A 10,975-nucleotide genomic window follows, 5' to 3' on the forward strand; every position below is an offset into this window, starting at 1 on the left:
CGTAATAAAATATCACTGATGACATGTTTTTCAACAATATCGATGGAATGAAAATCAACGGGCCTCTGGCTGCATAAAGTCGATGGGTTGTTGCTGCAGATCGACGGGCCTCGTCTATTAAAAAAAACGATTGCATGAAAGGATTTAAAAAAATTCATCTCGCCCAGTGCCATTGACAGGTCATCGTCTATGAGGCTTAGCCCCAAAATCGAAGAGAGAGCAAGCACATGATTTCCCAAAAGTGCTTAAGATGGAGAGAGAGATGGAAGATTAGAATGGCCTTTGCTGCAGTTGAGGTATTGAGGAAAGAGGGAGAGAAGAGAGTCATTACAATAAATGGATTTAACTCGAATAAATAGGCATTATTCATGTTTTTATGATTTTTATTTTGGACTGGTGTCAGTGATAGAGAAGACCACGTCAACAAGGAGGATGAATTAATCATCTCCGCACAGGATGCAAGTATTACTCTTTCATGAATGCAGATATACTTTAAAGAAGATTCAAGGCCTCTCATTTCCTCGAAAGAGTAAAATCCACTTTCTACGTCAAAAGTCTTTCATGAATGCAGATATACTTTAAAGAAGATTCAAGGCCTCTCATTTCCTCGAAAGAGTAAAATCCACTTTCTACGTCAAAAGTCTTTCAACACGGAAAACCCACTTGCTTTAAGAAAGGCTTTGAATACACTTTAAATTATATATATATATATATCGTGCTTAAACATAATATACTACAGCTTCCTTTGTTCAGTTTTTCGTTGGAGCCCATATAGAAGAAACAAATTAAAATGACAAGCAAAGCTTCTTCGAACTCTAATGCTATTATCATCTTATGCTGTTTGTTCATGATTTGGATTATCATGGTTTCACCGGTGGTCGCTCCCATACCCTCCCTCAGTAAGTACTCTCTCTCTCTCTCACACACACACACATACACACACTCATACACACACTCATATTCATTTTTTTATATGAGTTTTGCAGGATCTGGAACCGCTGCAGGACATAACGATCATGAACGCGCTGGCAGCAGCTCAATAATTGCACAGGCGCCTAATCCATAGAAGTATCGTCAGCAAAATAAATAAAGCAGCTGGTTCACATGTTATTAAGATGAGCGTAGTATGTATGGTTTTGTTTTATCATTCAACTAAATTTGAATTTTCCCTTTAATTCGTATGCAGAGAACTGTGATAATAAATTGTTGAGTAATATATATTTTTTATTTTTTTTTTATTTTTTTTTTTTTGAAGGATAAAAAAGTATAATTGTTGTTGTGTAATTTATTCGAAGGGTCCTATTGTAATTCGCTAGATAAGATCTTTGTGATCAATTTTCTCTGCTACACGAATCCAAATCTATTGAAAATGCGAAAACAAATAATTTCAAAATATGTGTAGATGGAGAAGTGATTAATTAATACTCTGTACCTTTTTCTTTTGAAAAACTATATCTCACCTTTTTTTTCAAAATTATATATGAAACTTAAATGGGGAAATATATGTTTAATATTTCACTATGCCTAGAGAGGTGTTAGTAGGACAATAAGAACCCCAAAAAAATACTTCATCTGTCCCAATTTAAGTATTATTTACAGGGGAGTAGTAATTTTTAAAGGGATATGTAAGATATCAGGATATGCATTGTCTATTAATAAATTATTAACTTGCCCTTTTAACTTGCCCTTTTAAATTTTAAATATTTAAATTTGAAATTTAAATTCAAATGACATATATGAAAAGATGTGAAATATATTGTTTGAAGAAGAAAAATGGACACTTATTTTGGAACAGACAAAAAAAAAAATAAAAAATATGATAGTTATTTTAGGACGGAGAGAGTACATGTTAATTTGTGTAAGACTTAAATGGTACAGAAAATATATTAATTATATGAAACTTATAAATGGCGGAACATATATCACGAACAAAGAACATTAAACATAATGGAGCGTCAAAATTAAGAATTTTTTTTTTTTAATTTATTACTATATTTTTTTCATTGACTCTAGTTTGTGTTAAGTAATATAGAACAATTAAGACAAAAAACATTAAACATAAGGGAGGGTAAAAATTAAGACTTTTTTTAATTTTTTTTTTTTTGAGGGAGATAAATTACATTTATTTTTCTTGAAATTTTGTTAAATTATACGCAGTAAAACATTTGAAGTTTATTTCTTTGATATCCTTTCAAAGTGGGTTCGTGTGCTCATTACACCTATTTTCTTAATTTTTTCTAAAATAAAATTGCCATGTTGCCCTTTGAGTCCGAGTATGTTTTTAATAATGTTGGACAAAAAAGTAATTTTTCATAAAAAAAAGTCTAAAATATAAAAAGCATTATTGACTTTTTGTACTTAAAAAAGAGATCAAAATTCCTTATTACGTAGAAACGTTTTCCAAAACCTGAGCATTGATTTGGGATATTAATTTTTCTAATTATGCTTGATTAAGTACTTCATAGTCCACTCCTTTCGTAAGCTTGCTGTCTCATTTGAGCATAGAGTCCGTAGGTGCCCAAGAATTGAGGCCCTATTTCCACTCATGCATGTCATGGATACCAAGTCCTCCCGCTGCTTTGGGTGTACACACCTAATCCTATACTGTATAACTCAATTTGGTCATGAATTTATTCATTGCTGGTCCTGCGGCTCCTGCCCCCAAAAACTTCCGCATGATATGATTGATTTGGTCGCACAAGCCAGCTGGAAGTGAATGAATTACAAATCATGGGTAGACAATGATATAATAATGTTTTATATTTAAGCAAAATGATAAGTTCTTCGAATTATTTTTTCGAATAAGTTTTGAATTTGGTGTGTTTTTATTCACTTCATTTATTTAAATAATTTTTAAAAAATAATTATTTAACATGTGATAAGTACAGCCAATCACGTCAAATTCGGGACTTATTCAAAAATTTCTTTTCGATTCTCTTATTATTACTTTATATTTAGGGTGAAATACAAAGACACCCTTTCAGGTTTGAGGAAAGGACAAACAGAGGAAAGTTGACTTGTTTTTGAACAAACACACCCCCTTGTGAAATTTGCCCTCCAAACAGAGCCTTAAATCAAGTGAAAAGTCCACTTTACCCTTCACTATTTTATTAAATTTAATTATAAAATATTTAAAACTTAAATGGCCAAAATACCCTTTTCATATATACTTATATATATATATATATACAAACACCAACAACCAGTCACCACCGCCCTAATCTCCACCAACCCCCAACCTCCATAATCACCACCCACTAAAGAAGACGCCGAAAAGGAGCTTTGCCACTGCCACCTCCTCGACCTCGCCGGAGCTCAGCCTCGGTTCGGGCGGCGAACTCGACCTCGGACAAGCGGGGTTTGACCGGGATTGACAGAGACGTTCCCTACGCCGGTGTCTTTGATTCTTGACAACGGTAGAGAGTTGATGTTTGAGCTTGCAGGGAAGATTTGAGGATGAGATTAGTGCCGCCGCCACCACCACCCTCTTCCCCTCTCTCTCTATACACACGCATACACACACACACACATATATATCACCCTCTCATCTGTGCACATTACCATCCCTAATTCTCATCTTCGCACGGAAAGGGCTCTAATTGGACTCAAAACGGACGGCAGAAGTGATGTCCACTTCAGCCTCCTCGGCCTTGCAGGTGACGGTCGCCGAACTGTGCTCATCTGAACCTTGTCATCATCGGAGCTTGGTCCTCGTAGGATTGTTTCTGCTCGTCGGTCTCTTGTTGCTCGGTTTCTAAACTTCGCCACACTGTTCAGTCCGTGGCTGCATCTTCATCGGAGCTTAGTCCTCGCCGGCAATTTCAGGGTTTCGCCGATGCTTTTGGGTTTCAACGCCACTATCGCAGTCATCGCCACCACCCCCACTATCGCAACCATCACCACAATCTCTCTCATATCTTCTTCCTCTCTCTCCTCTTCACCTCATCTCTTCAACTATGGCCGCCCCCTCTCTTCCCCCTCTCTACCCCACCACCGCGGCCACAACCACCATCCGTCTGATCTCCTTTCTCTCTCCTCTGGTGAACTGTATAACATACACAGGCGGGTTTGGGTTCGGGTTTGGTTTCGGGTTTGGGTTTAATCAAAGGGTATTTAAGTCAATTAAAATGTTAATTTTATTTGAAATGGTAATAAGGTTAATTCACCATCTTCAGGGTTTCTTTGTCCATTTTTCAAACTTGAAGGGGTGTCATTGTCCAAAAACAGGCTAACTTTACTCTGCTTGTCCTTTTCCCAAACCTCATGGGGTGTCAATGTACTTTACCCTTATATTTAATTGTTTTTGAAGTTCAATAAAGAAGGGTAAATTGGAGCATTTAAATATAAAAATATAGACACTTATTTTGAAACAAGAGAGTATTTAAAAGATACAATAAAAGTATCAGGAGTAAAGTACAGCCATACCCCTTGAAGTTTGGTAAAAGGACACACAGGTAAAAGTTACTTATTTTTTGGACAATGACACTCCCATCAAGTTTGAAAAATGAACAAAGAGAACCTGACAATTGTGAATTGACTTTATTACCCTTTGATATAAAATTGATATTTTAATTGACTTAAATACCCTTTGATCAAACCCAAACCCAAACCCTAACCTTTTCTCTCTGTATGTATGCGTGTGTGTGTATATATATACACATATGTATATACACACTACATAATCCCTGGGTAAAGAACCCATCAGCCGGCGCCGCCGCCTCAAACTTGGATAAAATTCATCCCTATATCACTTAAGTTAGACCTGTATTTCTGAAAAAAGAAAAAAAAATTTGAACAAATTCTGGTGATCAAATCTAATATATTGATTGGGATCGAAAATCAAAAATCAAGTGTGGATATAATTAAATTTGAAAACAACTAATCACCCAACTGTATACATATATGTGAAGTTGTTAACACATATAACTTTTAATTGCCCTGAGAGGTATGAATCAAAATAATAAGGTAAATATAAATATATATACAGAGATTATAAATATATTTTCATACATATTCCAATCTGAATGCTCTCCATAGCCAAATATCAAAGCACGCCAGATCATTCATAAGAATATATATATTCTTCTCATAGAGGGAGTGCAAATCATACCATGTTACATGGGAAATCCAAAATAAAAATTTGGATTATATATATTTATATACAGATACATATATATACACACACATATATATGTATATACAGACGGTGATGGTGTATGGATCCGCGGCCTTCATCCTTCGATTCCGTCGACTCAGAGAGCCTTAATCCTTCAATCCGACGCAAATTTTGCAAAGATTGATACATATATATGTACACACCCCTTTCTGTCTCATCCACAACCCATTCACAGCCCCTTTCTACGAATACAAACCTTGATTTGGCAGCAGAAGAGGGATCGGATGACCGGCTCGTTGGGGTATGCAGTGGCGCCACTCCAGGAGAGCGGTGTAGGTAGGTGTGGTGGTGGCGGCGGGGGAGGCTGAGGTGTGGCGGCTGCGGCCGACGACCCCTGCACCATCCCTGTAAATGTTGTTGGTGGTGTTGTAATATGCCTATATATATATATGTTAGCAGATAGAGAGAAAGGCATAGATGACATGATAGAAAGAGGAGAAGAGAAAAAAATGAATAAGGGGCTAGTGTGTTATTTTGCAAGGTCTGATATTTTGTAATATATTTGAATTTAATATTAAGGGGTAATTTTGTCTTTTCATATGACTTATGGCCTTGTTTGGATAGAATTTCATAAGAGGGACTGTCATTATCCAAAAAATAAATAACTTTCATCTGTCTGTTCTTTTGTCAAATCTCAGGGGGTGTAGCTGTACTTTACCTAAATATCAATCTATTAAAAAGACTAAAAGCATCAAAACCCTCTCTATTCACCCTTCCATTACCATTGACACCACCACATACTTTCCATTTCTCTCTGTCACACACAACACTTCTCTTCCAAATTGTCACTCCACCAACGCCCCCTCCTTTTACCACCACTGCCACCCTCACCACTACATGTCATCTCCTTCTACCTCCTATTTTTTGAATTCTTTATCTTTTTTTCTTTTATTATTATTATTATTATTTTGGACAAGGTCTCTCAATCCAACGAACATTTTGGTCACTTAAAATATGTCATATGGGGATAGTTAAGTCATTTTATATATAAAAAAATCTTTTTGTAAATAAATATAAAGTTAAATGGGTAAAAATATCATTTTATATGTCAAAAATGCCCCGACACTATATATATATATATAATTAGTCTGTGAAACTTTATTATCATTTCTATTAAAAATATATATATATATAATTAGTCTGTGAAACTTTTTATGCTTTTTTTATTGACGTACAAGTATTTTTAAGGCACATAATAATATCATAAAAATATAGTAGAAAAGTTACTTGCCTATGTCCTAGGCTTTAAATTCAAGCAGATACGATTGGTCTTCTTAAATTGTTGATGTAGTGCTTGACAAGGGGTTGAGCAAGATTTTCTGTTGTTGTATGGGTTGCCTTTGTGGTGGGCCTTATACTTTTGAGCTTGTAATGTTTGGTTAGCTTGGGCTAACTATTCAGCTTGTATTTCTTTTGATATTTATAAAATTTATTTACCTTTCAAAAAAAACAAAAAATAAAGAAAGAAAAGGAGGGGGGTGGGGGGGCATTCATTTGGGATATTGATTTCTCTAAATTCCTATGCTTGATTAAGTACTTCATAGTCCACTCCTTTCATAAGCTTGCTGTCTCATTTCAGCATAGAGTCCATAGGCGCCTAAGAATTGAGGCCCTATTCCACTCATGTATGTCATGGATACCAAGTCCTCCTGCTGCTTTGGGTTGTACACACCTAATCCTATACTGTATAACTCAATTTGGTCATGAATTTATTCATTGCTGGTCCTGTGGCTCCTGCCCCCAAAAACTTCTGCATGATATGATTGATTACACAAGCCAGCTGGAAGTGAATGAATTACAAATCTACCATGATGGGTCGACAATGATACGTTGATGTTTTATATTTAATTGTTTTTGAAGTTCAATAAAGAAGGGTAGATTGGAGCATTTAAATATAAAAATAAAGACACTTATTTTGAAACAGGAAAGCATTTAAAAGATACAATAAAAATATCAATGTATTTAAAAAAAAAAAAAAAAAAAAAAAGAAGAAGAAGAAGAAGAAGAAGAAGAAGAAGACTAAAAGCATCAATACCCTCTCTATTCACCCTTCCATTACTATTGACACCACCACATACTTTCCATTTCTCCCTGTCACACACAACACTTCTCTTCTAAATTGTCACTCCACCATCGCCCCCTCCTTCCACCGCCACTGCCACCTCCACCACCATCTTATCAACTCCACCCTCATCACTACATGTCATCTCCTTCTACCTCCTATTTTTTGAACTCTTTATCTTTTTATCTTTTATTATTATTATTATTATTATTATTTTGGACAACGTACGTCTCTCAATCCAATGAACACTATGGTCACTTAAAAAATGTCTTATGAGGGTAGTTAAGTCATTTTATATATAAAAAAATCTTTTTGTAAATAAATACAAAGTTAAAAGGGTAAAAATGTCATTTTATATGTCAAAAATGACACTATAAAAAGTTGAGTAAAAGTTAAAAAACAAAATTCTCTCCATTTGAAAATTTGCCAAACCTATTAGAGTTTCATTATAATTTAACCTGAACACAAACTCCTGAAATGGGTAAAAAATGAGTTGATGACAAGTTACAAGTAAAGCTTATGGTGAAATTGGAATACAACAAACAAGATTACATGGCTTATTATAATTAACAGTACTACTACCACTACATACAGATCAAAATGAGCAGTACTACTATTACAACTTTAGATAAAAATAAATTCAAAGAAAAAGCACTGCTACAAACAGTGTCAAAAAGAGCAGTACTAATTACTATTACAGGTCATTTATAATGACTTTCAAGCTTTATTAATTATTATTGATCATTTGGAAACTGAGCAGCACTATTTATTTCTGCAATTACTAGCATTGTTTAACTTGTCATCATAGCTTATAATGAGGAAGGGCTGAGGTAACATTTGTTCCCTTGGTCTTGTAATATTGATAGTATTCACTGCAAAGGAACTGTCTGTATAAAGGTGGTTGTTCTTCGGATAGAAGCTCTTTTATGGGTTCGAAAGGCTTAGATGCAGCCCTTCCACTTGAAATGAAGAAACATGCAACTGAAACCCTTGGTCCCACAAGTTGGGCCAACACCCTATGCTCCACACTTTTGAACTTGTCATTGCTAATAATCTGAAATTATAGAGCAAACAAAAATAAATTAGGAGGAGTTAGTAAGTATTGAACTACTTCAAAGATGTAATGTGTGGTGAACACGTAGGACTGCAAATGAATCAAGTTGATTGAGATCAAAACACACATATATACCTGCATGAGATCTCCAATGTTTGCTATTAGAGCTCCAGGGACAGGAGCCACATCAATCCATTGATTTTGATGAAAAACTTGTAGACCACCAGTGTTGTCTTGCAGGAGTAGAGTTAGGAAAGTGGTGTCTGAATGTTTGGCGGTGCCCAAGGTCAGATCTGGCTCAGGACAAATTGGGTAATAAAGGCATGCCAATGATTCACCTTTCATGCATTCTAAGCGTGAAAGGTAGTCACTGCTTAACCCTAAAGCCTCTGATAGTAACTTGGCCATTGTCTCCCTTAGTTTGATCATGTAATTCACATACTCCTGTAATTCTTTTCTGCAAATCCAGATTTACAAAGAAAGTAATTAATTAATGATCAAGATATTTACAAGACTAATATATCATTAGTATTTTTCACCCTGAAAATTTAAGAAAAAGCAGGACAATATTATCCCTAACAGAACTCGAACACCCAACCTCAAAAATGTAAAATGAAATTATAAGTACCTGCAAACCAGAGGAATAGCTTCAGGATCCAATGTATCATCTTGAAAAACACAAGTTAACAAATCCCTCCAACATGCAGCATCAAGTTCACGTTGAGCGACATTGCTGTTGAACCTCACTCTCTTGCTGCTATCGGAGGAATACAAGTCCCTCTTCATCTCCACCGGTTGCTCGTGGAAGCGGCGGACACCTTCTAAAATGGCCTCCGTCGTGCTCATTGGCACACCATGATTCACCATCCGGAAGAAACCCCATGTGGAGGCCGCCTGTCGAATCCCATCCACGGCCTCCTTTCTCCGAGCACCACCGCTCTCAAAGCCTTGGAGGTCTATCGTGGGGAACTCGAGTTCAATGGTGCTTGTGTTATCGGGCGGCGACGGACAGCGAAGACTCTCGGGTGGGTGGACGAAGAATCTGGGGATCTTTACCACGCCGGCGTCTACAAGTCCCTTCACGCCGGCTTTGGTTTTGTCGAATTCCTTCACTTCTTCCGCCCAACTGTAATGTCCATTGCTGGGGACAACTTCCATACTTGGAGTGTGTGTGTGTTTTTACAGTGATTTAGGTATATATGCAGAGGTATAGCTGCTTAAAGTGAATGCATGAAATAGGTGACTTGAGTGCATCTCATTATATAGTGCTTGAAGAGGAAAAATAGGAAACCAACTCCCAAGGGCAAGATAGTAAAAATATGAGTCACTATTTTGGCTTTTAGTCAGTATGAATCGACCCTCAGCAGACGAACTCTGAATTCCAAGGACCTAAAAGCACAACGATGTTGGCATTGGTTTTTTAAATCATCACATGCCGCTTAAATTTATAATTATTATTCTTAGGTAAGTGATGACTCTTAAAATTATTTAATCTCGTAGATTGAATTAGTTGACGCTAAGATCTAGTTCTTAACTTCTTCGACTATCAATCGTGTTAAGAAATATATATGCTATATAGGGGCGGGCGGGGCAGAGCCAGCCACTAAATGTACATGTTTAGGGTAAATTTTATTTAATGCCCCTCTCATATATATATATATTTTTTCAAATGATCTTATACCAAATACTATTGTTTATTTGCTTATTGATTGAGCAATGGTAGTACAACAACGTTTATGTTCTTTTGCTGCCAAAGTTCATTGAATGGGCGTACTTTTCTCTATCAACTCTCTCTCTCTCACTTTCCTTAAAAAAAATAAAAACTATCAAACCTACATAAAAAAATAAAAAAATTATATCTTTCTACTTGCATTGCAAAATCAAACATGGTTGGATGCCCAGGCTACATGAACCTAATTGAATCTCATGAAAAGTCTGATTTTCTGCAACAAAACATTCCTCTTCACACACATAATTAAGGATGAATCTAGGAATTGTCGATAGGAGTAAACTAATATTAAACGTAAATTTAGCTGATCTGGACTTGTTTGGGTGAACTATTATTTGAGTGAGCTAATACTAATAATAATATATATATATATATTTTTTAGGCTGGGTTAAAATTATCTATCTTAATAGAATTTTTTTTTTTTTTGGATGGGCTCAAGCCCAACCCTATATCTGTCCTTGCATACAATTTTATCTTCTATTCCCTCCATTCCAAAATAGTTGGGCGTTTTGAGAACTGTGACTTCCACGGAGAGTATTATATATATACACACATATACACGGAGTGTATGCAAACAAAATCTTAATTTAGAAGTTATAATGCAAGACATACAATTATCAATGTTTTTGATCAATCAAAAGGGTATTACATATTTATCAATCATATTATTTATCTCTATAAGATTCTCCAGTTTCTCACCTTATATTGTTCTACGTTTCACTCCCCTCTCCTGTTTCTTTCCTTTGTTTTATGTTTCTATCCATATTCCCATCTTCTCTCATAAAAATTTGCTTTTAAATTACATTTGACTGCCAAATCATTCGACATATCATTCATGCTCTATTAATTAAGAACTAGTTAGTTGTTAGATAATCAATCGTGTAGAAATGCATTTGGATCCCTATCTAAAGAAAATAATTAAGAATTAAGATATATCAATCTTTGGTTAGAAAA

General features: G+C 35.5%; 1 protein-coding gene and 1 long non-coding RNA gene across 2 annotated transcripts; one reads left to right on the forward strand and one right to left on the reverse strand.

Annotated features, from left to right (window-relative positions):
* Positions 1 to 560: 560 nt before the first annotated feature.
* Positions 561 to 1,385, forward strand: LOC132300002 (uncharacterized). The gene is made up of 2 exons (XR_009480251.1): positions 561 to 899; positions 987 to 1,385. It is a non-coding gene; the product is annotated as an uncharacterized LOC132300002 (long non-coding RNA).
* A 6,655-nt stretch (positions 1,386 to 8,040) lies between these two features.
* On the reverse strand, positions 8,041 to 9,450 carry LOC132273849 (1-aminocyclopropane-1-carboxylate oxidase homolog 1-like). The gene is made up of 3 exons (XM_059774936.1): positions 8,921 to 9,450; positions 8,428 to 8,749; positions 8,041 to 8,292 (listed from the first exon to the last, which is right to left on the reverse strand). Exons 1-3 carry the CDS (start codon positions 9,448 to 9,450, stop codon positions 8,041 to 8,043), a joined length of 1,104 nt encoding a protein of 367 aa, XP_059630919.1.
* Between the last annotated feature and the right edge of the window lie 1,525 nt (positions 9,451 to 10,975).

The sequence above is a fragment of the Cornus florida genome, unplaced genomic scaffold (genome assembly GCF_030987335.1).
Source record: "Cornus florida cultivar Cherokee Brave unplaced genomic scaffold, ASM3098733v1 CherokeeBrave_3.0.0_Hap2_Chr01, whole genome shotgun sequence".
NCBI lineage: Eukaryota > Viridiplantae > Streptophyta > Magnoliopsida > Cornales > Cornaceae > Cornus > Cornus florida.